Here is a 24281-nt window from a genome sequence, read left to right as displayed (position 1 = left end):
GAAGACACTACCAACGACTCTTTCAAACCCAATCCGGACCCGCGCAGTTGAACCGGTAAACCCGGAGACCTAGTATGTAATCCGATTTGAATTTTAGAAAAATACACATTTAAAAATCTGGTAAAACCCACAAAAAACACTAAACCCAAAATCCGGCTATCGGTTGAACCAATATGTAACTTTTAATTATTTTTTTCTTGGATTTCCAGTTACATTATTAGAATCTGTTTTGTATTCTAATTCAGAAGTTAAGTTATTTTTTTTTTCAAAAATAAAAAAAAAATCATATTATCACGTGGATTATGAATCTATTAGCAAAACTAATTGATGTGATTTGGCGTGAGTTTATTTTTTGTTATCGATAATTTATTACAATTTTATATTTTATTTTTGGTTTATTCTGGATTTAAAATTTAATTTTATTATTCACACTGGACATTTAAATAATTACAGACTTTAAGTCTTGATATATATTTTTATTTTGTGTTATAACTCTTAACTTATTACAAAATTGTTAAATGATTTATTTTTATATATTTTGTATGTGAAATGAAAATAAAAATAAAGAAAACTAAAGTTAAGTATTTTTCCAAATGGTTTTTAAAACATAAACATTTTTATATTTTTCAATAGCTAATATATTATTATATAACAAAATTATTTAATTTATTAACCCGCGGTTCGTCCGCGATCGACCCAATAACCCGGTGATCCGGTAAATTGTTCGGTCCAGTGCCCGGATCAGGTTTCAAAACATTGCTACCAACCGATTCATCAGTCTACAATTTACAAATTACAAGCAAAATGTCTAAAAATCGTTTTAACATAAGCAAGAATCAAGCAAGGTTGCTCCTTGATGCTCTAGGTCAAGAATCAGAGACTGAACAATATCACAACAGTTGTGTAAGGATGTAAGCTATAGACTTGGACACAACACAAGTTCAGGAGAATCCACTTCACTTGTATTATAAATTCTATGGTAATGAACCTTTTGCTATGTTAGAATCAGTTCCTATTGTCTGTTACCTTGAGCCATTTGAACCGCACTCTCACCAATGTGGTCATCAAGGAGACTAGGATGGATACTTCTTGCGAAGAGGATCTTGAAATGTACAAATCGTCCCGAGATGAATACGTTAACCGAGTTCACAAGATCTTTCCATCCATCTCTGAGCCAGAGAATGACAAGTACCGCAAGAGCAAAAGCAGAAGAAAGTCCCGTGATCATAAACAAACCGCGGAATCTGTAGAGAGTTATAGGATTTGAGGTATCATCTGCTGTATACGGAAGTTGATTCTCAAACCATCCTTTCTCTATCTCGCCTAGCTTCCCTTCTGTCCTTAGCTTCGCTATCTCTGTGGACACATTGTGCACCAGCTCATGACCCTTCTGAAACATCTGAACAAAACATATTTTGTCAGCAAGTAAAAAAGGAACATGTAGAGTAAGATAAAAAAAAAGAGGGATCCATACAAAGCCGAAACCATTGGTGGTACATTGTGACTTGACCATGAGAAACTGTGCAGGCTTTTCTCCAAGGAGGACATTGAGGTATGGCAACTCATCAACAATAAATGCCACAGTTTTGTTCAACAAGGCTTCAGCATAATCTTGAGAAGTGTTGAGACCCTTGGTGTTCGTTGCTCGGAGTCTAGGACCGGTGAGGGAGGCATTTGCAATGATTGAGCCTGAAAGGTGACCAACGAAGTCTTTATTGGAGTTGAATCGGATCTGTTGCACCGTCATCATTGATGTTAACGTTGCAGTGTAGCTTGTAGTCAATATGAGCACTGCGAACACCCAAACCGTAACTACAAATCTTGATAAGTTGTGTTTTAGCTTCTCCCCTGTCACAAATAGTAAGCAAAACTAACTTAAAGCATAACTTCAAACTCTAATGGCCACACAGGCATGTGCATATAAGCCGAAAATCGAACCGCAACCGAACCCAAAAAAACAAATCCGAAACCGAACCGAATTTCACAAATAACCTATTGGTTCCTATTTTTCTGGAATAAAACACTAGACCGAACCAGACCAATCAGAAAACTAAAATGGGTACCTTAATATCTAAAATATAATTTATAGACCTAAAACTATTGATAGTTAGTTTTAAAATTACCAAATATTTTTAAAGTATTACTTATAAACCGAAATATCTGAAAAAATCGAAATACCCAAATATATATTTTCGAAAATGTTTTAAAATTTGAATTACCCAAAAGAACCAAATTACCCTAATAGTTTTTATTTGAAATATTTAAATTTATCAGAATTACCCGTTATTTAATTAAAAAAAAATGGAACACTGTTTTTACCAGTATTATCCGAAATTAACTGAAAAATCCAAACCGAAGTAGAAATGAATTGGAACCAACATTTTATCGAATATTAGTTGGTTCCTATAGTTTTTACCTAGACCAAACCAAAAACTTAAAAGAACCAAACCGAAACCAAACTGAATTTCATAAATAATCGAACGGATCCTATATCTTTATAGAATCGAAAAAACTAAAACCGAAAGAACCGAACGCCCAGGCTGATGGCCACATATAAGGATATGATGATGTACTTACTGTGAGCATAAACAAGGGTAGAGAAGCCAAACCAAAAGATAACACCAATCTGTTGTGGCCAAGATCCTTGGAACTCCTTGTTCACAGGTCTTTCTATCAACCAAACTATAACACCCGTCAAGACAAAGAAAGCTGCACTTGTTATCCAAAGGTCTCGTGTTAGAGGTTGGAAGAACACCCACATACTTCTCTCCTTTGGTGCTACAATTCCTAGACCCAGTTCCGTGAATGCCATTGTAAACTCAACATACTTCAATCTATTGGAAGTGATTGTAATATCTCCCACCGCTGCATCATACTTGTCTTTCTATGGGGGATGCAACACAAAAAATGAAATGAGATCAGTTTCCATTCATTCAATATAATCTTAAAACTGAGCCAATGTTTAGTACCTGGTTATAAAGTGCATGTGCAAGTTTGTCGTAGTTACTTCCATTGCGCCAAAGTATGAACTCCACATCATAGTTGAAAGGGTTAATGGAAGCTTTGAAGACATCTATACAAAACCCTTCCGCAGTTACTATTTTTGTTGTTGGATCAGTCGTCACCTTCACCAGTCTTGGGAACCTGTTGCTAGATGTAACCAAAACCCTCAGCTTTTTTCTCGTGCTGCGTCCATCAGGACTCTGAGCAGACCCACCTGGCCAGATTATAGTCTGTAGCTTGTTGTTATGAGTAGAAGAAGATAAAAGTCTTCTGTTGCTGAAACTACCATTAGAGTTCCAGAACCCTACCCTTCTCTCTCCTGATCCTATCATATTCACAATCTCAAACTTGTCTGACAAGAAATTCTTATCCTTGATTTGGAAGTCACCACTCAAACCCTTAAACCTACTCTCTTTGATTGCCTCTAGGAGAGTTGATGATGATACATTCACCATCCTTGTAACTTCCACTGCTCTCGCCAGAGCCCAAGCGATATCATGAGCCCAAACACCAGCAATACTCAACCTATTTATCTCCAGCCCAACAACTTCATCTCTGTGTAGTGACTTTCTCCATCTCGAAGTAAAGTTCTGAAGCTCTTTTGACATTGGAATGTAAGACTTGAAGCCAACCACACCTTCCATTACCTCTCTGGAAAAATCGTCGCCATTGCTCCCATGGAAGCTGTTCATGGTTTTGGCAGTGAGGATCCAAGCAAACCCTTCACCCATCATCCCTAACTTCTCAGCACATTGAAAAAGATGAGTTGCAACAAGCTCAGAAGAGTGCACCACAAAGACAGTCATCCCCAAACCCTTCACCATCCTTAACCGATCCATGATTAACTCATCAGTAAAAGATGAAGTAAAACCAACCTTGGACCGTATACGGACCTCGTTCTCATGGAAATGGTCCACCATGAGCTGCATACTCTCTCTCCAATCATCTTCATCTTCATAAACAAGAGCAACACTGTTCCAACCAAACTCATGGATGAAACTTGTGATTCCCTTCGCCTCGGAGGAAGAATCATGTGTTGCTTGGATCAAATGACTGTATCTGCTCAGTGATGATGAGATCGGAGAGTTGAGCGACACCACAGGAACCCTAGCTTTCTCTCCAAGCTCCGCGAGAAGCTTCGTTTCCAGAAAAGAACTCCCGACGATGATTATCGCCTCCACTCCTACAGTTTGCAGCAGATCCACACCAGAAGCGAGAGCTAGGAGAGGCTCTCCGTGAGAGTTTCTGACTGAGAGAGAGAGTCTTGTTTTGTAATCACGGTGAACGGTGTAAAAATCGGAAAGCGCCAAGGAAAGAGAGCTTCTCACTATCTTTCCCTCCACGGAACCCAAATCCAAAACCAACCCGACTGGAACCTGAACCGGAACCCGGTCATATTCAGACCCGGAGTCTTTATTAACGTCGTCGTTTTGACTGGATGCGAGACAGTTGGAGATGAAGAGAAGCAGGACAAGAAGAAACGAAACTAGAATTGGGTTTTGAAAGGTAAATCTCTTCATTAAAAAAAAGTTTCCAATTACAAAGGACTTGATGAACGTTTTATATTATAATTTTTAACTCAACCCATGCCGACATGCCGTGTTTTTGTTTCTCCACTCTAGAATCATTCAACTATATAATAGAATATTCGTTTACTAGAAAAAATCCCAAGTTTCAGATTTTCCTTCGGACCTTATGATTTTGGAGAGAGAGAGAGAGAGAGAGAGAGAGAGAGAGAGAGAGAGAGAGAGAGAGAGAGAGAGAGAGAGTTTGGATTACAATTCAAAGGGAAATTCTGTGTGAGTTTCCGACGTTGGCTACTCTTTTGTCACAGGCAAGTAATTATTCAAGGGAATTCCACTATTATCTTAACTTTTCTAATGTTTGTCAACGGTTGTAGAAACCAAATGTGGCAATGACCTGGTATCAGGGTCTGACTGGTTTCCCCGCTACCACCCGCAAACACAGTTTTTGCGGTTGTTAGCGTTTCGAAACAATCATACAAACCGATACAAACCGCTACAAATCGCTTCAAACCGTTCCGAATCTCTTAAAATCAAAAGCTGGTTCCAGCTAGCGTTTGCGGTTGCGGACGGTTGCGGGAAGATAATTTTTTTTTCTTTTTTTTCAAAAACCATATAAATACAAAAAATAAAAATATTAAAAATTTTAAATTGGAATTATAAAAATACTAAAATATATCTGTTATATTTTAATTAATATTATAAAATTTTAAAATAAAAATATTTTCTATAATATCAAAAATTTAAAACTATAACTTTCTAAATATAATTTTCATATTTATTATAATATTATGATTTTTGATATTTTTTATAATTATATAAAATGTAAATATTGTTAATTTATTATTTAACCGCTGTTGTATTTGGTAGTTAACCAGTCATAAGTATCCCGCAAACACACAAATTTCTAACCGCAGAACCAGTCGTACAAAACTCTTAAAACTACTAGAAACCGCAACCATCCGCATCCGTAAACTTACGCAACCGCAACCGCTGCGTTTGAACTAGTTAGAACTTTAATCTGATTTATTACGTAACACCTTCTGGATTATTGATTTTATATTGTATTATTAACTTCTTTCGGAAATTACTATTGAAGAAAGTACATAAATGGGGGATTAAGATAAGACGGTCAAAGATATAAATCTTCAAGTAGTCAAAGGAAAATATTTTCAAGTCGTCTCACCTCAGATGTAAACGCTCTTACGATGAAACTTGGTCAATATAGGCCGCAACTTCAGGCCACCACTCCTCTTCCTCTCACAAGGGCGGCTACTTAGCTTAGTTATGGCGTGTTTTTTTAAAAGACCTTAATTAGTAAGAGTTGCATAACTCTTTTTTCTTTTAGAGTTGCATAACTCCAATAAGATATAAGAGTAGAATAAAATTTGTTCTTAGTTAGAATCGCATGATTTCTCATTTGAAATTGGATACATTGATGTGACTAGAGGAGAGACAATGTTTGCATGAGAAACAGCCTAGTATCAAACTAAGAGTGATGTTTAAATTAATATTTTCGTGGGTTTTAGTGTTCAGAAAATCAATGTCCCATGTTTGGTATTTTACATTTGTGTGCAGATCATATCTTTATAGTAGCAAAAGCCCAAATGTTTAGGTGTGATGTAGCCGTAAAACTATGTAGACCGTTACTACGAGTTTAGCTAAATCCTGTCAGCTGCTTCAAAAGAAACTTTGGTCTGAAAACCACCCAAGAAATCCTCCATACAAGCCCTGTAAGTATCCATACCCGAAACCTTCTCAGCGATCTCCAAACCAATACTCAACCATTTTTTAGCGGTCTCAAGCTGTCCTAGCCTCACAGGCAATGCTGCTCGGTTCCAAGCTGTCATTGCAAGCCATTTCCCTTCATCAGTCGGGTACTCCCCTTCCTTTAACCCAACCATGATTCTGTATGCTTGTTTATACATCTTTTGGATTGCTTCTCCGTCCTCTGTGTCCCCTTTGTGGACGCTGGATAAGGCGATCAGCTTCCGGATTATGAGAGCTATGGTTGGGTACTCTGGTGAAGCAGACGCGATCAGTGCGGATAGGCATTCGTTAAGAGCAAATGTTGACACGTCTGGGTTGGACCGTGGGCTTTGAGAAGCGAAAATCCCAAGTTGGAGAAGATAGTTGTAGTTACAAGACTTGGAACCAGCAAAGGTTTTTACCACAAGTAGCTGGAATACTGAATTGTTGAGCCTTCCGTGTATTTCATAGGCAGTTAAAGTGTACATGAAGATGAGTTCTGGCTCCATGATACAGTCTTTACCATCCGAGAGCAAAGAAGACATAATCTGCATTTTTATAAAAAACATCAGTGAACTGAAAGATGAAACTCAGCAAGCGATGGTGACAAAGAGAACGATAAGACCTTTCCGGCTCTCACGAGAAGTTCTGCAGCGAGTTTGACTTGGGTTTCAGTCAGTGTGTTCTTGTTTTGCTTCTCCAAAGCAATGATAGCGGTAACACCTAATACTAGGGACCTTAAAATCATCACTGAGTTTTCTCCAGACTCACCAGTATCCAAGTAGCTGTAAAAGTCTGATGCCAGCCTACAGAATTCACCACAGAGCTCATACTTCTTTGCATTCCCACACCTTGACCCAAGATTCCAGGAAGTCAGAGCAAACCACTTCAATTCTCGCTTTCCAGTTTCTCCTGATCCAAAGAAACACTCTGTCCCAAGCTTAGATGCCCTGCTCTGAGCTTGCAACATAAAGTTAAGAGCTTCTGTTTCGCTGCCAGCGTCTTGAGTCAGTAGACTGACTAAGGTACGGAAGACAACGACCTCTGTGGTTGGCATGGTTTTCCCTGAGATGTAGAAACTCAGGAACTTGGAAAGAGAAGCAACAGCAACTGAAAGCGCTTGGCAAGAGATAGCTTCATGCGCTGCAAGGGACAGATAATGTGGAGAAAAATCAAGGCAGGACAACATTGCATCGATCTGACTGATGGCACTACTGTGCTCCTTCCTCTGTAGGTAGATTTTGAACTGCAGGAAAAAGTAGTTGTTTAAAGGTTTTTGAAACAATCTCCAAACATCTCAAGGAAAAACCATAAAATGACATTATCTCATTGACAAGGGAAAACAACATTCACCTTAAGAAAAGAGCAGTGAATATTGGGTTCAAGCTGCAGAGACAGAAATGTAGTTAGCAATCCTGAGTTGAAAAATCCAGCTAAGAGATTCGCAGGAAATAAAGTTTCTTCCTATATATGTACCTTTTCAGCTTCTTCTATGTATTCATGAGCTCGATCAAGCTGAGAGAGACCGAGGTAGCAAAGACACAAAACCCTGAAGCCTTTTGCCCTGAAAACTCTATTTTCTATATTATGTGGAATATAGAGCATCGATTTCTCAAACATCTCTGCGCTTGTCTCAAAATCTTTAGCACCGAAATGAGCCGAAGCACTGTAAACAGCAGGAGATACTCAGATTAGACCCCCACGACATAAAAACAACAAAGGAAACTATCAACTGCTGTGGCCAAATTGAATTACTTAGTAAACTAGGATGCAATACATACACACAGAAACGCTATACTGTAATCACAGATGTAACCAAATGAGATGAAAGAGAAAACAAACCTGTTCCACAGAACAGAATGTATTGCCTTCCTTTCGTTAGTCACTGCTTCACCAGCAAAGAGAGCAACAACCCTCTCGTCTGAAACAAGCTGAGCCACAACATTCGCTCTAATCCTCGAACCACTATCTCCTCCCCTACTCTCTCCAAGAACCCGATGGGCCACTCTAAGCGCCGTCTTTGCGCTGACATGACACCTTCCGAGCAAACCTAAGAACACACCTTTCGCAGTTTCCGCTCCAGCAGTCCCCACCACCTCAAAATAAGCCTCCACAGCAGATACCCACACCGCCTCCGGAATATCTTTGTTTCCCACCATACCTCTCAGCTCTTTCTCCGCCTCGCTATGCTTACCAAGCCCTAACCAAGCCTTCATCGCTAGCACAGGCAATGAAGCGTGTTGATCTGCTCCGTCACTCCTGAGAACTTTCACGCATTTGATCACACTCTCGAACTCTCCCTTTTGTAAATGGACTGCTGATATGAAACGGAGAGTATTGATTCTCATGCTCTTGAACTCCACGGTGTCTTCCCTAGTCTTCGCAGTGCCCAGCCCCTTCTCACAAAGATCAAGCGACTCATTCATGAGCCTTAGCGCATCGTTTAAACTGCAATCATCGTCCTCTCTAGACAAGGCGCTTTTACCAAACGCGAGAAACTGATTCGAGAGGGCCTTGTAGTGATCCGGTGAGCCAAACAGCATATTCTTCGCTCGATTAAGCAGCGTCACCGCCAGATTCCTATCGGAAATCTCCCAGGCGGTTCGAGATCGCGCTAGGTTTAGATCAAGAATCAGTTTCCTTTCTCCTACATCGGTGATTTTCGCGATATCGATCTTCGAGAGGATCTCGGTGGCTCGCTCGAAGCAATCGGAGGCGAGATCGAGTTTTTTGAGATCGTGCCACACGAGACCCGTTCGATAGTAGATGAGAGAGGACTTGATCGTCGGAGATGGAACTCCGGTGGCGTCTCTGGCCAAAAATAGCATATCGGCGGCAGCATGTCTGAGATTCGCGATGCTCTCGGCGGAGGATGAGGAGGATTGGAGCGAGGCGGCGTTGGAGAGATCGACGCATGCGTTCCAGAGGCGAAAGCTGAGCTTCCATATGGTGAGCTTGAAGGAGTTACCGGGGAAAGGAGCGAGTTGACTCAGCCGAGTTAGGGATTGCCTGAGGGAATGAGGGAGAGTTAGCGGTAGCGGCTGATCTTTGGAAATGGATTCGGATTGCTGGATTAGGAGCTCGATCTCGGAGAGGAGAGGATGGTGAGTGTTAGACTCGGTTTCCCGGTGAAGCTGGCGGTAGTCCGGCGTGGAGATCTCGGCGATTCTCATCTCCGACTCGTACTATTTGGCGGGAGATAGCAGAGAGAGAGAGAGAGAGAGATAGTTAGGGCTCAACGGAATGAAAGATATTTCAAAATTCAAAAAGTAACACAAACTTTTCTTTATTTACACTAATAACGCGCTTAATATTGTAATTAGTTAATTACTACCTCTTGATGGATTATTTTGTTATTTCTTTTGGAGGTACAGAAAGAAAACAATACAACATTAAAATATAATTAATAGAAATACTTAAAGAGTGATTTTTTTTTGTTTTGAGTAGGGTTGATGATCCTTAAAAATACTAAAATCATCCGTACAACAACAACATGAAAGGGAAACGACTAGAAGGAGAGGAGGGGTTAAAGAGCTGCCACAAGTTAACACCATAGAAGAGAGAGAGAGTCACAGTCACGTTCACCATCACCTTTTTTAGTCACTAGTGAAAGTACGGAGGAGGTGGAGCCTGGTATTGATAGCAGTTCCCGTAGAAGTTCCCGTGAGCAGCAGCAGCTGGACTGAAAGTGTAAGTCTGAGGAGGTGGAGGCGGAGGAGCTTGTGCCGCCATGATTGGACCGTTAAGGAAAGGTCTGTTGTCATAAACATACTGCGGATACCTCTCAGGGATGACTCTACCATATCCTGTCTTGTTGTTATTGTTGTTGTTGTGGTTGTCAGTGACTCGGGGTTGAGCACCACGTGGTCGCTTTGTCTGAGGCTTGGTGGGTTCTGTTGCTCTCTTTTTCTCTGCTTTGGCTTTCTCCAGCTGGAGAATCCGTTTCTGGAGTGGCTCAACTGGGTACTGCTCTTCCAGGTTATGCTCTTCCACACACTTGGCCACGGCTTTAAGACCTGTAAGCTCCCTCTCATTGAACTCATCCTGCATTGGTACACATATAGTTATGATAATTTGAGGCTTAATCTTGCGTTAGCAATTAGTTTGATACATAATAAGCCTAAAGTAATTAAGAACCAATGAATCAGTTTCTAAGTTTCAAAAGATGGGGTTCTTAGCGGAAGTTAAGAAACTGTTTTTTAACTTTTAACTAAAAAAACTAAGAACCGGTTCTTAAATAAGGACTTTAAGAAACGGTTTTTAGCTTTTTTAGTTAAAAGTTAAGAAACAGTTTCTTAATTTCCGATAAGAACCCCACTCTAAGAACCTCGGGTTAATCATGGTTTTAGAACTCAATAAAAGACCAGACCACTCGTTTTAAGCTATGTGCATTAGCACATCCCTTCATTTTCTTTTAAAGAGTAATGTATAGTGCAGGTTATCAAGTAAGGGAACACTTACCTGAACAGCAGGAGATGCATTGCCAGGTCCACCTTGGGAGGAAGATCTCTTTGCCTCGGTCAAGTAAGACTTCAGTAGTTCGACAGGTGGGAACTGTTCAGTGAGTTCAAACGCAAATGCCAAGTTCACGGCATCAATCTGTTTTCCACTGTTCATGAGAACTTCAATCACACCTACAACAATAGAGAATGGTGCGCATCAAAGATTAAGACCAACGGTATAGGTAGATGATATGGATGTGCACTATTGCAAAAACGTACAAATCCTTGACCAAACCAAACATCAACCTTCAGATCAAAAGTTATATAACATGTAATAGAATAAGACGTATAATTAAAATTAGAGAACAAACCAGGCATTTTTTCAGACAATCCAAGAGAACGGCAAAGCTCAGCTGCCTGACGGCGACGCGAAACCATGGGGATCAGCTTCAAGATTCCATCCTCTTCAAAGCCGGAAACAATACCAAAAGTTGCCAGTAGCTGCAGGAACGCATGCGCCTCCAACGAATTACCATTACAAGCATCCATCTCAAGACTCCCCAGCAGTGGACTCCATCCTTCTGCAATACTTTTCGCTCTCTGCTTAACACTTTCCGAGAGAACAGCAGCAAGAGAGTTGCCGTCCAGACCAGATAACAGTACGCTAAGGCACTCCATCAGCATGATACAGGTCCTGCGCATTCCCAAGAGGTTACCGTCTTTCTTTCCATCACCGTTTGGTGCCTCCATGGGGTAAAACCCTTCCAGAGAGTCCAACACTAAGCTCGCTGGGTTCGCTGCAGCCTTGAACGCCGCAGGGATCTCCTCCTTAAGTGACGCAAGGTTCTTGCGGTTGTCTGATACAAACTTATGGAGCCCTGCTGAGTCCATATCCCCGCACAGTTTCAGTAACTGCGGATAAGCCTTCACCTCAGGTGAGATCTCAGCCTCTTGCACAGTACCGTCCGGATTCTCATCGGTACCATCAGCAACAAAGGCGTTGTTGGGTGAATCCTCAGCAGAAGTGATAGTGATGGGAGGAGGATCGTTGTACTTAACCAAAGCGCTGTTTATAGCAAACACAGCAGCGTCTCTCTTCTTCTGAAGCCTTTCTAGTGACACCTTCTCCTTGGCCTCAACAGCTGCCTTCTTTTTCTCCAGTAACTCTTGAGCTTTCCTTGTTTTGGTTTCGTACTCTTTTTCTTGGTCTTCAAGCTCGTGAAACCGTCTCTTCAAGGACCTCTCGAGACCATGGAAATGCTCCTCGATTTCCTTCCATTTCAGATTGAGTGTTACGGCGCGCTGGCTTTCGAGCTCAGCAAAGGCCTTCTGAAGCTGCTGAATCTTGGATGATGTAGAGTCCATGAGCGAAGCAACTGACCTGGTATCCTCCATTGCTAAAGAAAGTATTGAACAAATAAAAACAAGTAAGAGAAACAAAATAACAAACATGAATATAGTAAAGAATAAATTAAGATTCCAACATTAGACACCAGAGAATCTCAATACCGGATAACAAACATACATGTCAGAATTACAAAATATTCACTTTTATCATATTGAAGAATAAAATATCGACTTATATAATAAAGGGAAATAATAAAAGATTCAGACAAAAAAAAGGTTACCAAATTTAAACAAGTCCAAACTCCAAGCTGCGAAGTAGAGCTTCAAGATATATCACAAACGACAAAAACTACAAAAACAGAGACTTCAGAGTCAGTCCAGTGACATCTTCTCTCTAGAGAAAAAGACAAAAACAGCAACTGTACAAATCATAGTAGACGACTATGTAAGAAAAAAAAGGGTTTTACTTTTACCTTGGCAAGACCGGAGCTTGTAATCGAGTAAAGATAAACGAACAAGATAAAATTCTACCGATTCAAGAAAAAAAAAATCATATTCCTAGTGTTAACCACAGAGACAACTCATTCTCACCACCAACGATTCAGCCAAGCTGATCCAATGATTCTGATTTATTCGTCCACTCAAATCCATCACACAAGCGATCTTTGGAGAGCAAAATTCAAAGTATTGGCAGGAAATTTTCACTAAAACGAGCTACTATTAGGCAAAATCAACAAACCCTAGCTACAGTGAACACGAAAGAAGAGTAAATAAAGACGATACAACAACAAGAGAGAGAAAACAGCTATACCCGGGGAATCAGATGACGTAAGAAGAGATCAGAGATGTTCAGGAAGCACCGGAAGATTGTGGATCCATCTTGAGCGATCGAAAATGATAAGGGTAGGCGAGAGAGAAGAGGAAAGTTAAAAAAATACCTAAAGGCTGCGAGGAAGGAAAGAGGCAAAAGCAAAGTGATTTGTAACAGACGCTTTCTTCCTTTGTCGTTCTTTTTTTTTTTTTTAATAATAATATTAAGTCGAGGCACGTGATAGGTTGAGTGGTGTGTGTGCTGGCTCGTTCTACACCATTCGGCTCGATGAGACGACCGGATTGGCTCGAGTCGAGAAGTGGAGTGTCCTTTAAAGTTGTAAATAGCTTTGTCACGTGAGTTTGTCTGAAGCTGCCGGAAACTTCACTTGCTTCTAATTTACTCTTTACCCTTTACTTTTCTCTTCCTCTGGTTTGGTATCTTCACTCTCTGTGTGATTTTAGGTGCCATTTTAAAAAAAAAAAAACTAACCTAGGAATTCTGCAGTACAAACTTGTAAACAACAGAGGCCGACGTTGGGCCGAGTTTTCAAAATTATTAAAAGCTCAAAAAGAATAACTCTTGTTTAAAGCCCGAATAGTATTGGGCAAACTTTTCAAAATTGTTAAAAAGTCCTAATAGTGTTGGGCTGATGTGGCAAATATCCCGAATTGTATCATCATTATTTTTTTGACATCTGTATAATCGAATTAAAAAAGCCAAGATAATTCGATTTTATAAAATATATATATATTTATATATATATAATTCTATGAGATTAATACTATATGATGTTGAAAAGTCCGAAAAGAATATATTTAACGCGCAAAGAAGACCTATTTGGTTTGCGTTCTCATCAGATAGATGATTTTGTTTTCTGTTCCCCGTTCTCCACGAAGTTTTGATTAATTCCACAAAACAATCGGGAAAGTCTGAGTCAACGACACACCAGACTACTGACGACTAAACTCCTTTTTTTTTTTTTAAATGTTTTAAATTATTAAAGAGAGAGAGAGAGAGAGAGTCATTTCATCATTCACGCTTTTCCTTGTTCTTTCATTAAACAAACACACTTGCAATTGCAACACACAGATGCGCGACTTTCTTCTCCTCCTTCTTCCTCATCGTACTCAACACTCATGAACAAGAGCATCACGACCATTAAGAAGGCCAAAGCTCGCGTTTTGTCTTCCTAATTATTTTTACCTTGGTAAGTTCCTCCCCCAGATTGTGAATTCTCATCGGTCTCTTAAGTCGACTCATTTCAAGATCGATGTTTTTTCCTCCTCTTCTGTGGCGAATTTTCCCAGTTGATTTGTTGCTATTTATAACTTCTGCCTTCTTTCTTCTTTTGTAATTTGCTTGCAGGGACTTTTGATGCGCATCTGAGGGAACCCCTAGACTCTCTTGTTCTGTAGTAGCTTCTAGCGAATTTCAAAAATACGATGGTGATTATTAGGTTAGTTTTCACAGTTTTCCTCGGGAGCTGTCTCTGCTCACTGCTCCTCTCTAGCTTCATCGATGCAAACGAGGCCAACGTGAACTGCTTGAGGAGCATAAAATCCCAACTTACGGATCCAAATGAATATCTATCGAGCTGGGTCTTCAGCAACGAGTCTGCAGGTTTCATCTGCAAGTTCGCTGGTGTGACTTGCTGGCACGACGATGAGAACAGGGTCTTGAGCATTAAGCTTTCTGGTTTTGGTCTCATAGGACAGTTTCCTGTTGCGATCAAGAACTGTACTGATCTTACGGGTCTTGAGCTTTCAAGAAACAACTTCTCTGGACCTTTACCAACCGATATTAGCTCATTGATTCCATCTGTTACAACTCTCGACCTTTCCGAGAACAGCTTCTCTGGTGAAATCCCCGTCAGTGTCTCAAACATAACCTTTCTAAACGCTCTTATGCTCCAGAGCAACCAGTTCACGGGTACTCTTCCTGCCGAGCTAGTGCGGCTAGGACGGCTCAGTAAGTTCTCTGTGGCTAACAATCGTCTCTCAGGTCCTATCCCTGTTTTCAACGACACCATCTTGAAAGTTGGACCTGGTGACTTTGCTGGTAACGCTGGTTTGTGCGGGAAGCCTCTGGATGCGTGCGAGGGTGCTAATAGCTCTCGGGTTAAAGTTGTTGTTATAGCGGCGGTTGGGGGACTGGTTGCAGCGGCGTTAGTTGTTGGGGTTGTTTTGTTCTTCTACTTCCGTAGATTGGCTCTTGTTCGGAAGAAGTTGCAGGATGATCCTGAAGACAACAGATGGGCTAGGATCTTGAAACAACAGAAAGGTGTTAAGGTAAACCAAAAAAAAATAACCTCATTTGGATACATGTTGTTAGGCCTAGGCAGATTATTTATCCGACACCACCGAGGAACCAAACCGAAAAATAAGGTTCGGTTCGGGTTTGGATCCTATCAGTTACCCGAGCAGATCTTATATATATATGTAGAACTTTTAATCCGAAAACCCCCAAAATTTCGACTTCTTAACCCGAATTAACCGAAAAAATGGAACCGAATGAGATCTGAAGGTACTTAGATATTAGCCGGTTCCCAACTTTGTTATCCGAACCAAAATAACCAAACCGAAACCGAACCGAATCTTCTAAATACCCGAATGGATCCTAAACTTCTAGAACCGAAGAACCATAAGAATTGAACTGGAACCAAACCAAGAACCAAATGCTACATGTTGACATGTTGTCATGTTGAAGTTCTCATATATGTTTGATGTTTGTGTGTGTTTTCAGGTTTTCATGTTTAAGAAGTCAGTTTCGAAGATGAAGCTAAGCGATCTTATGAAGGCAACGGAGGAATTCAAGAAAGACAACATCATCGGAAAAGGAAGAACAGGAACTATGTACAAAGGAGTCCTCGAAGACGGGACTCATCTCATGGTAAAGAGGTTGCAAGACTCTCAACACTCTGAGAAAGAGCTCGACTCGGAGATGAAGACTTTGGGATCCGTAAAACACAGAAACTTGGTCCCTCTCTTGGGCTACTGTATCGCCAAGAAGGAGAGGCTTCTGATATACGAGTACATGCCCAACGGTTACCTTTATGATCAGTTGCATCCCTCAGATGATGAAGAGTCCTTCAAGCCTATGGACTGGCCTACGAGGCTGAAAATCGCGTTGGGGGCGGCGAAAGGACTAGCGTGGCTTCACCACAGCTGCAACCCGAGGATCATCCATCGCAACATAAGCTCGAAGTGCATATTGTTGACTGCGGATTTCGAGCCTAAGATCTCGGACTTTGGTTTGGCTAGGCTGATGAACCCCATTGATACTCATTTAAGCACGTTTGTGAATGGAGAGTTTGGTGATTTCGGTTACGTTGCTCCGGAGTATTCAAGAACCATGGTGGCGACTCCGAAAGGAGATGTGTACAGCTTCGGGGTTGTGCTTCTAGAGCTAGTAACGGGACAAAAAGCTACTAGTGTGACAACAGGATCCGAAGAAGCCGAGGAGGAAGAAGGGTTTAAGGGTAACCTTGTGGAATGGGTTACAAAGCTGTCGAGTGAGTCAAAACTGCAGGAAGCGATTGACAAGTCTTTGCTTGGGAAGGGTGTGAATGATGAGATCTTTAAAGTGCTCAAAGTAGCATGCAACTGCGTTCTACCGGAAGTAGCGAAGCAGAGGCCTACCATGTTTGAGGTGTATCAGTTTCTGAGGGCTATTGGAGAGAGCTACAACTTTACTACTGAAGATGATATCTTAGTTCCGTCTGAATCAGGAGAAGGCGACTTCATTGAAGAGCTCATTGTTCGTTGACCAAAGAGGAAGGGGGGTAAGACTTCTGAAAACGAATATCTTTAGTCCTAGCAGTCCCACGATATATATACATATATATAAGTAAGTATTGTTTTTTTCTTTCTGTGTTTGATTTCTCCTCGTCGATGGTGTGTGGTTGTAATATAAGAAACTGTTAGATGCACTCTCTGTTATTACTACACTGAGCTTTGGGTGTTTTCAGAACAGTCACTGGTTTGGTTTTGTCACTGCATCTTTGCCATTCTTTCAAATTTTTGCAGCACTTATTCAATTTGCTTGGAAAGATCTACATTGTTAAACAGATTCGTATTAGCATCATACTGCAACCAATAGTATGACCCCTTCCAATGATCACCAAATAAAATGAACAAAAAACTACAGCAAAGGTTTATGTCTTGGGAGAAAAGGTTTTCAAGTTGAGAAAAATTACAAGACATGTCTTAAAATCCATACATCTAATGCTAGTTCAAGCAAAGAAAGTACATGAAATGTCTTAAGATCCATACATCTAATGCTACTTCAAGCTAAACAGCTCAGGTTACAGACTGCAAGATCCCTTAATTTTACAGGTATCTCAATTCTAGAGATAACATGAAAATGAAGGCTTCCTAATCAACTACTTCACTACAATTTGAATCTTAAGCTGAGAATCTGTCTCCCATGTCATCACATACTTCGTCCAGAGTAGACAGGAAGTCTCTCACAGCCATGAAAACTCTCAGTGTGTGACCTTCTTCCTTAAAAGAACCTCCATGAAATAGCTCTGTGACCTCTTCCAATACAGACAGCGCTGAGCTCTCTTGTGCTTTGATCCTCACAATCTCCTCTGCGGCAGTTTCCAAGAACCGAGCCATCTTAGCCTCAAACTTCATCCACTGATCTCCACTACATCCACTCTCTTCACTCAGTATCAGAAGCTCCTTGATGTTCTTGATTCCTTGACAAAGCTTCAACACACCGCTGCTTAGACCACAATACTCAAAGTCAGCTGATTTCTTGACTGTCTCCATCTCTGAGCCAAGGTTTCTGATCCGGTCTAAAGCTTTCACAGAGCCTTCTGATTTTATCATCTCCTGAACAGCGAAATGCAAGACAGTGCTTCTCCCGTCTAGTCCCTTGACCTCAGCGAGCTTGAGGAGAGTGTCGAACTTGAAAGCGTGAGCGTTTGTTCCGACACTCATCTTGTTTCCTGTCTTGAGTATAGCTTCAAGAAGTCTCGAGAACGTTTTATTATTCCTCAGCTCTTCACAAGCAGCCTGCGAAAGCAGATAGGCTTATGAGACATAAGTTTAACAACATCAGGCAAACATAAAGTCAATATCTATACCTGTAAAACACCGAATGATCGTCTGAGATATTCAACCTCAGGGTAGATGTTAGCCACGGAGAGCAATGCATCAACCCGTTTGAACACGAACGGCACTTGAAGCAACTCCTTAAGGAACCTCTCAGCTGGACCAAGCTTGATCATCGCAGAATCATCACTAGCGTTCCTCAGCTTCCTCTCTTCTTCTTTACTAGGTGCCAATCTTGATAGACAATCCAGAAGTTCAGCTCCAAGTGCACCAGAGTCACCTGAATCAATAACTCAAAAGATTACAAAATGGCAACAGATCAAAAACGTTTAACCAGTGATTTACCTTCAAGAAGAGCATTGCAAACATCCTTTGTGGTCAAGTTAAGTAGTTGAAGGCGAGTAGCAATGTTCTGGTATGAAACTTCATTTTGAGACGGAAGGTCATAGGTGAGACCTCTCTGGTTAATGTTTGGACTTGACGAGTTTGAGATGAACAGAGTCTCTACAATCTCTTTGTTCAACCTGCCACACACACAGTTACAGAAACAAACTTTGTTAAACTCTTATCAGACGAAAATAAAGATAACTTTCACTTTAACTTACTTGAATGAGTTTGTTTTAAGACAATCCCAAGCTGTGTTCTGACAAGAACCTTGATTAAGTTTGTCCGAAAAGGATGGCTTTCTTTCAACATTCTGAACCACAAAAGACTGTGAAGGTGGGACAAGAGGAGGCGGTCTCGTCGGAGGAGGAGGAGCTGCTACTGCTGCTGCTTGGCTCTGTTGGTTCCAAATCCGAGAAGAAGAGTCACCAATGTTGATAACAAAGTCTCTTCTTGACGAAACCGAGTCAGAGGAGAGCAACACCGACTTCACATTCCGACTAAAGTCGTTCCAAATCGGCGGCGAGCTGTTTATAAACTTCCGGAACAATCCATCAGGGGAGTTCGAAACGGACGAGTAGAGAGACGAGAGAGGCGTTCGCACGAAACCTCCTCTATCCGGCGAGGTGGAAGCAGAGGAGATACGAGGAAAGCTCAGATTCTGATTAAAGAAACTAAACATTCTTAGAGAAGACGACACGTGTCCGTTATTGTTCCTCACTCTCAGCCTCTCCGGCGACAAAGACTGAAGGCTTTGTTCCAAAGAGACGTCAGAGAGTCTACTGAATGAGCGTTGCTGCTGAACCGGAGACAAAGTCATGGAGAAGGACCTTGCCGGAGAAACCCAGCCGGAGGAGGAGGAGGAGCAGGAGCTTTGCTCGAAACCGGAGCGAGATGGGCTTGAGTTCGCTGAGCTAGCTAAAGAAGCTAGAGGCGAGAAGAACTCTTCTTCTTCTTCGTCTTCGTCTTTGTTTCTCTCGGAGTGAATCTCAGCTTCGTAGCTAGGCTGGAAGCTGCGAGGCAACGGAGGGAGAGGGCGTATCTCCGGCGACTCGGGAGGCTTGACGAAACTCGTTACAACACGGTCAGGCTCCTCCTCTCCTCCGAGGTATAGAACCTCAGAGGTTGGAGAAGAAGCGGAGACAGAGAAGTTGTTGGTGATGACGTGTCTCGGCTCTTCTTCATCATACCCATGGCTACGACTACTACTACCACTACCAAGAGTAGTGCTAGTGTCTTTGAAATGACGATTCTGCCCTTTCCACCGGCCGTAGAGAAACAAAGCGACGCCGATAACCGTAGCGACGACGAGGACTGCGGTGATAGCGGGGACGAGAAGAGCAGGGGAAGTGGAATGCGGTTTGGGAGAGCGGGGGAGGACGAGGGCGGAGATGTTGGCGGGGAAAGTAGTAGGGAAGGCGGAGAAGGTGGGGGGAGGCGGCGGCGGGGGAAGTGGAGGAGCGGAGGACTCGAGAGGGAAGAAAGGAGGACTTATGGGTGAAGCAGGAGTGAGAAGAGCTGATCCTGCGTCGTCGGAGAGGTGACGACGGCCGAGATTGAGGGCGGAGGAGGCGTAGGTTAGAGGGGAAGGTGCGCATGATAGCAGGAGGAAGTAGAAGATGGAGGAGAAGAAACAAAAGGTCTGCATTGCTTCTGGGGTTTCTGCAGAGTCACTGTTCACATGAAAGAAGTTAAAGACACTCTCTATTATGGCTCTCTCTCTCTCTCTCTCTCTCTCTCTCTGTCCTTGTGAGCTGTGACATATGAGAGTAATAATAACAAGACACTGCCACCATTTTTTACTTTTACCAACCAATGTAGCTTATTTATTTATTACTACTAGATCCTAGTCTTACCCCGTGATGGGTCAAATTACTATCAGTTAATACTAAAAATGATAAAACATTGGCTTTGTTTTTTCAGAAAAGGATACTTGCACTAGTTTATTTTTACCAAAGGAACTATTTACCCTATAAAGGACCATTTTTGGATTTGATATACGAATTATGTATTCAAATGTATATAAGATTTAGTGAATCCAGGAAAAGACTGTATAAGATATGCAATAATTACTTGGGCTCTGAAGTGTTTACCCGTCTTTCAAAAGAATCTTCTTGACTTTTTCTGCACCACACCATTCTCTCTCTCTCTCTCTCTATTACCCGCTTTCTTTCCTTTTCATGGGAAACATCAAACTATTGTACAGTACTATTTGGCATTTTAAACTTATTCAAAAAGCCCATCTCTTCCCCCCCTACTATTCTTATCTCCATCTAAAAGCACTTCGCACTTCAATCACGACAGATTAAACAGATAATGCAGATCAAACAAGACAAGTACAGATCAAACGGATCATGCAGGAGAGAACCATATCAAATAATTTATTATAATTTATAAATGACAAAATCAGTTCAAAACTATAGATCATATATTAAAACAATAAAAATAATACTTAGATATCTAAACAAATATCTTAGATGTTATAGGATCGGCCGAAATATCTGTAAATATTTTATAAGATATTTATACTTCTTTTATTTTCTTATTTATAAAAATTAAATATTATATGACAAAAAATAATAAGCAGATAATGATAATTTTGTATTGTTAAAGTTGTAAATAAAATAAAATAAAAATATTGTATTCATAAAAGTAGATAAATATATTTTTAAAGTTATGTGTTGTAACAAAGTTATTTGTTGACAAACAAAAAAAAAGCAGATCAACACTACCAAATGTTGGCGGATGAGATCTGCATGCTTTTTTCACAAAGAAAAACAAAAAATATTGAACTGCATGCCGATCTCCCGTTTGAACTGCTTTTATAAACGAAAAATGGTGAATGGTGAATGCACCGGAGATTTTGGGGTTTACCATTTACCAATAAACCTGTTATCCATGTAAAATGCAACATCGGATTATGAGTTACTTTATTAGGTTATTCAAATGATTAGTCACAAAATTGGAGTTATATCTAATCCAGCAGCTAGAATTAAATGAACTGCGTTGCCTTAAAGGAAGTCACGAGATTAACATGTGCGCAAAATAATTGGTGGCCAAATAAATAAGCCAAGTTACAATAGTCTTTAACTGAGATATCATATGATGCAATTTCATAGTCTTTGCCTCTTGAGCTATTTCCTTGCTTCAACATTTTATAGTGTTAGACCACCTAAGGGAGGATTTGCTATTGCCGTTCACACTCTTTAATATCTTCTCATTCGTACCATTTTCAATCAAGCTCTAATGAGTGGCGACTTCTTAGCGGACATATCAGAGTGTCGCACTATTGGACCTATTGTAGGATCTGCATACAAGTAAACATCTTTGACATCTCTTTTGTTGGGTACACGTAAAGTAAAGCGCACTAGTTAAGGCTGCAAGCAGTAACCTTACCATTTTGTCATCTGAGTTGTGAATCATCTTTGTCTAGCTAGAAACCACTTCATCCATGTGGACAAACAATACTTTGCAACGTGTTCCGGTAAATCCACCTGAAAAAAACACAACAGATTAAAACAACACAGATGAGAACACATCTATCATAAGAAGAAGAGAAAAAACAAAGAACAGGAAACTCACACTGGTCCATGTTGCAGAAAACCCATCAGTAGATAGCAACCAACTTCGACTTATTTGATTCAAACCTAAAACCTCATCATCAATGAGAACATCATCCTTATCCTCATCATCAATATCTCTCTTCTTTTTCTTAGCTCTATTCTTCTTCTTCCCCTTCTTGTGTCTCTTTTTAGAAACACGCCTTCTTCCATCAGAGTCAGATTCGCTTTCTTCAGAGAATCCTTCATGACTTACCAACGAGTGGTCACTCGACCTACGGAACTCAATCCCATTTTCTCTAAACAGAGACTCCCACGAATCTGGACTCTGACACTCCTCAGATAATCTAAACTGAACAGTCCAAGAAAGTATCCCCAGTACTCTGATCACCTCTGTCTGTTTCATCTTCCAAAGCTCTCTCATAATCAGACAAAAGCTACTTCCCTTCTCCAAACCCCTGCATACATCTGCAATAGTTTCTTTCAACACCTCTCCTTCCTCATCCACATTCTCCTCACGCACAAGCCGCACTAGCTGACGACCTTGATTTATAACAGAATTCAACAGCAGCAACTCATCTATAGACTCTGCATCACCACCATATCTCGACACAAAAACCCCAAGCCAGGAAGACGAAGAATCACCAACACCCCATGATTCAACTCTCGAATCGAAACAGCTTCCAAGCAACTCAAGAAACCGACACAAGTCACGCTCCTCGAGAGTGATAAGCAGATGCTGCGTCAAAGAAGAGAAAGACTCCTCCGTCACAAACTCCTCCACAGCATCCCACACATCGCTCACGTCTTCATCATACATGAAACGGGCAAAGAGATCTAGAAAGAATTTGGCGTCGAGGAACAGAATCTGCCCGTCTTTGAGCGACTCGGCAAACTCGCTGGACGACCAGAAGTCAGGAACGTTGTCTAATAAATTCTCAACGGTTCGTTGGACGTCGAGATCGAGAAGGTAATGAGGCTTGGTAGCAACAACAGCAGGAGACTGCCCATGTTTGCCTCGCCACTCGAGCTCCTCCCAGCAGATATCTCGGTTAGCAAATGCAAACTGGGCCAAGGCCTTTGCGCCTCGTTTGTGATCAGAGCCGCCATCAAATGCAAACTCAGAGAACCACTCTAGTATACGCTTTGGATTCCCTGCAAATAAAAATAAAGCAAAATCTCAATATCATATTATAAAAAAAAAACTGAACTTTAAAGATGAACAAAGACTTCACACCTTCGAAGAATCTCTCTAGTAGATGACTTCGTTTAGCTAACAAAGATCCAAGCTTCTTAGGCCTCTTTTCAAACATTAACTGGAGGAGCTGAGAGACGAGCTGCTTCTTTCTTGGTTTTGATCTCAGCAACTTCATGAAAAGATTGACTTTCCTTCTAGAGGATATAGAGAGGGTTGAGAGGGCGCTGCAAAGCCAAAGCCTAGCTTCTGATCGAGCTCCGCGAGTCACCAGTGATTGGATGTGAGAGCTCAGTTTATTCAACTGAGGCAAAATCACGTCGGTGTTGATGCTGTTGTGAGCATCGTCGTCCCACTTGGGCTCAGATAAGAACAAGTTCACCATCGTGTGGTACTAGTAGAGATTCACTTGATCTGAGAAGAACACCAATCCAAGCAAAATTGAAACTTTTAGAAACCCTAAATCGATTCCAGGTATAAAGAGATTGACATCGAAAGTCTCTTACAATAGGGTTTCAGATCGGAGAAGAAAGAGTACCGGTTTAGTTCGCCGTCGTGGCCGCGAGAAAACTGAAAGGAGAAAAATTGAGTTAAGCTGTATTTTTCTTTTACATAACCGAGCAGCTTCTGGTTCGCTATTTTCCCCCAGAGGTCAGACGGTTCTTTTGGACCGGTTCGAACCAACCGGCTCCATTTAATCATGTTAAAAAAAAACTTTATTTTCCTAGAATTTTTTTTTTTTTTGTCAAGGTATTTTCCTAGATTAGTTATTTAATTATTTTAAAGAAGATAGCTGCTTGACTAACTGTTCTTTGATGATTATTATAGTGAGAAGAAGAATCACAAGCAAACAATATTTGCTCTGAAGAAAGCCAAAACTTTGTGAAATTTTTATACTTACATGTAATTTTTCCTTCTTCCATATCACTTAGATATACTTCTCTCATGTCCAGTATTTTATTAGATTCAAATGACTCAACTAACCCAAAAAATATATAGCCCCACCATAACCCACCAATTCATCTCTCTCTTCTTCAGAATCCTAATGTGCTTCCACCGCAACTCAAGAATCAAACCTTCTCCACCACCTAGTTAATCTCAGATCAGCGATTCTTTCCTTCTCTCATTGCGGGACATGTAACGTCGTTGCATTTTTTCTCCGTCTAGATGAAGCACAAAAACCGCCCTCAATTTGCTTCAATCT

At 41.0% G+C, this 24281-nt stretch overlaps 6 protein-coding genes across 10 annotated transcripts; 1 reads left to right on the top strand and 5 right to left on the bottom strand.

Annotated features, from left to right (window-relative positions):
* Positions 1–477: 477 nt before the first annotated feature.
* Positions 478–5054, bottom strand: LOC106348988 (glutamate receptor 1.2-like). Its single transcript, XM_013788845.3, has 4 exons — positions 2970–5054; positions 2578–2884; positions 1475–1848; positions 478–1399 (listed from the first exon to the last, which is right to left on the bottom strand). The coding sequence occupies exons 1-4, from the start codon at positions 4521–4523 to the stop codon at positions 1013–1015; spliced, it is 2622 nt and encodes an 873-aa protein (XP_013644299.1). The 5' UTR covers positions 4524–5054; the 3' UTR covers positions 478–1012.
* Positions 5055–6026: 972 nt separating this feature from the next.
* Positions 6027–9466, bottom strand: LOC106348986 (TPR repeat-containing protein ZIP4). Its single transcript, XM_013788841.3, has 5 exons — positions 8118–9466; positions 7752–7941; positions 7629–7661; positions 6901–7521; positions 6027–6823 (listed from the first exon to the last, which is right to left on the bottom strand). The coding sequence occupies exons 1-5, from the start codon at positions 9446–9448 to the stop codon at positions 6188–6190; spliced, it is 2811 nt and encodes a 936-aa protein (XP_013644295.1). The 5' UTR covers positions 9449–9466; the 3' UTR covers positions 6027–6187.
* A 192-nt stretch (positions 9467–9658) lies between these two features.
* LOC106348987 (FRIGIDA-like protein 3) lies at positions 9659–13077 on the bottom strand. Of its 3 annotated transcripts, none has more exons than XM_013788843.3 (5): positions 12876–13077; positions 12346–12413; positions 11089–12114; positions 10737–10909; positions 9659–10319 (listed from the first exon to the last, which is right to left on the bottom strand). In XM_013788843.3, exons 3-5 carry the CDS (start codon positions 12110–12112, stop codon positions 9879–9881), a joined length of 1638 nt encoding a protein of 545 aa, XP_013644297.1. In that variant the 5' UTR covers positions 12113–12114; positions 12346–12413; positions 12876–13077; the 3' UTR covers positions 9659–9878. The 3 variants fall into 3 exon arrangements, with proteins under 3 accessions (XP_013644297.1, XP_048618157.1, XP_013644298.1); XM_048762200.1 differs by lacking the exon at positions 12876–13077 and adding an exon at positions 12656–12728; XM_013788844.3 differs by lacking the exon at positions 12346–12413 and having other exon boundaries at positions 12876–13068.
* A 600-nt stretch (positions 13078–13677) lies between these two features.
* On the top strand, positions 13678–16870 carry LOC106348985 (probably inactive leucine-rich repeat receptor-like protein kinase At5g48380). The gene is made up of 3 exons (XM_013788840.3): positions 13678–14085; positions 14244–15166; positions 15621–16870. The coding sequence occupies exons 2-3, from the start codon at positions 14321–14323 to the stop codon at positions 16641–16643; spliced, it is 1869 nt and encodes a 622-aa protein (XP_013644294.1). The 5' UTR covers positions 13678–14085; positions 14244–14320; the 3' UTR covers positions 16644–16870.
* A 149-nt stretch (positions 16871–17019) lies between these two features.
* On the bottom strand, positions 17020–20072 carry LOC106348984 (formin-like protein 9). Its single transcript, XM_013788839.3, has 4 exons — positions 18544–20072; positions 18284–18462; positions 17971–18218; positions 17020–17899 (listed from the first exon to the last, which is right to left on the bottom strand). Exons 1-4 carry the CDS (start codon positions 19968–19970, stop codon positions 17282–17284), a joined length of 2472 nt encoding a protein of 823 aa, XP_013644293.2. The 5' UTR covers positions 19971–20072; the 3' UTR covers positions 17020–17281.
* A 1237-nt stretch (positions 20073–21309) lies between these two features.
* On the bottom strand, positions 21310–23750 carry BNAC07G26430D. 3 transcript variants are annotated; one of them, XM_022707068.2, is made up of 5 exons: positions 23584–23750; positions 23120–23491; positions 21905–23037; positions 21714–21816; positions 21310–21629 (listed from the first exon to the last, which is right to left on the bottom strand). In XM_022707068.2, the coding sequence occupies exons 2-4, from the start codon at positions 23460–23462 to the stop codon at positions 21742–21744; spliced, it is 1551 nt and encodes a 516-aa protein (XP_022562789.1). In that variant the 5' UTR covers positions 23463–23491; positions 23584–23750; the 3' UTR covers positions 21310–21629; positions 21714–21741. The 3 variants fall into 3 exon arrangements, with proteins under 3 accessions (XP_022562789.1, XP_013644291.1, XP_013644292.1); XM_013788837.3 differs by having other exon boundaries at positions 21719–21816; positions 23584–23749; XM_013788838.3 differs by having other exon boundaries at positions 21719–21816; positions 23616–23744.
* Positions 23751–24281: the final 531 nt, after the last annotated feature.

Source organism: Brassica napus, chromosome C7 (genome assembly GCF_020379485.1).
Source record: "Brassica napus cultivar Da-Ae chromosome C7, Da-Ae, whole genome shotgun sequence".
Lineage (NCBI taxonomy): Eukaryota > Viridiplantae > Streptophyta > Magnoliopsida > Brassicales > Brassicaceae > Brassica > Brassica napus.
The sequence above is the reverse complement of the archived record's forward strand: the minus strand, read 5'-3'. Positions and strand labels throughout refer to the sequence as shown.

Coding starts and splice junctions, on each gene's coding strand:
- LOC106348988 (XM_013788845.3), bottom strand. CDS start 4,523: ATGAAGAGATTTACCTTTCAAAACCCAATTCTAGTTTCGTTTCTTCTT. Junction 2,885..2,969: donor CACATGCACTTTATAACCAG/GTACTAAACATT, acceptor CATCCCCCATAG/AAAGACAAGTATGATGCAGC. Junction 1,400..1,474: donor CCACCAATGGTTTCGGCTTT/GTATGGATCCCT, acceptor TGTTTTGTTCAG/ATGTTTCAGAAGGGTCATGA.
- LOC106348986 (XM_013788841.3), bottom strand. CDS start 9,448: ATGAGAATCGCCGAGATCTCCACGCCGGACTACCGCCAGCTTCACCGG. Junction 7,942..8,117: donor CATTCTGTTCTGTGGAACAG/GTTTGTTTTCTC, acceptor TGCTGTTTACAG/TGCTTCGGCTCATTTCGGTG. Junction 7,522..7,628: donor TTCACTGCTCTTTTCTTAAG/GTGAATGTTGTT, acceptor TTTTTCCTGCAG/TTCAAAATCTACCTACAGAG.
- LOC106348987 (XM_013788843.3), bottom strand. CDS start 12,112: ATGGAGGATACCAGGTCAGTTGCTTCGCTCATGGACTCTACATCATCC. Junction 10,910..11,088: donor ATTGTCTGAAAAAATGCCTG/GTTTGTTCTCTA, acceptor CTATTGTTGTAG/GTGTGATTGAAGTTCTCATG. Junction 10,320..10,736: donor ATGCATCTCCTGCTGTTCAG/GTAAGTGTTCCC, acceptor GTACCAATGCAG/GATGAGTTCAATGAGAGGGA.
- LOC106348985 (XM_013788840.3), top strand. CDS start 14,321: ATGGTGATTATTAGGTTAGTTTTCACAGTTTTCCTCGGGAGCTGTCTC. Junction 15,167..15,620: donor AACAACAGAAAGGTGTTAAG/GTAAACCAAAAA, acceptor GTGTGTTTTCAG/GTTTTCATGTTTAAGAAGTC.
- LOC106348984 (XM_013788839.3), bottom strand. CDS start 19,970: ATGCAGACCTTTTGTTTCTTCTCCTCCATCTTCTACTTCCTCCTGCTA. Junction 18,463..18,543: donor CTTAAAACAAACTCATTCAA/GTAAGTTAAAGT, acceptor TGTGTGTGGCAG/GTTGAACAAAGAGATTGTAG. Junction 18,219..18,283: donor TTGCAATGCTCTTCTTGAAG/GTAAATCACTGG, acceptor TTATTGATTCAG/GTGACTCTGGTGCACTTGGA.
- BNAC07G26430D (XM_022707068.2), bottom strand. CDS start 23,462: ATGGTGAACTTGTTCTTATCTGAGCCCAAGTGGGACGACGATGCTCAC. Junction 23,038..23,119: donor ACTAGAGAGATTCTTCGAAG/GTGTGAAGTCTT, acceptor TTTTATTTGCAG/GGAATCCAAAGCGTATACTA. Junction 21,817..21,904: donor TTTCTGCAACATGGACCAGT/GTGAGTTTCCTG, acceptor TGTTTTTTTCAG/GTGGATTTACCGGAACACGT.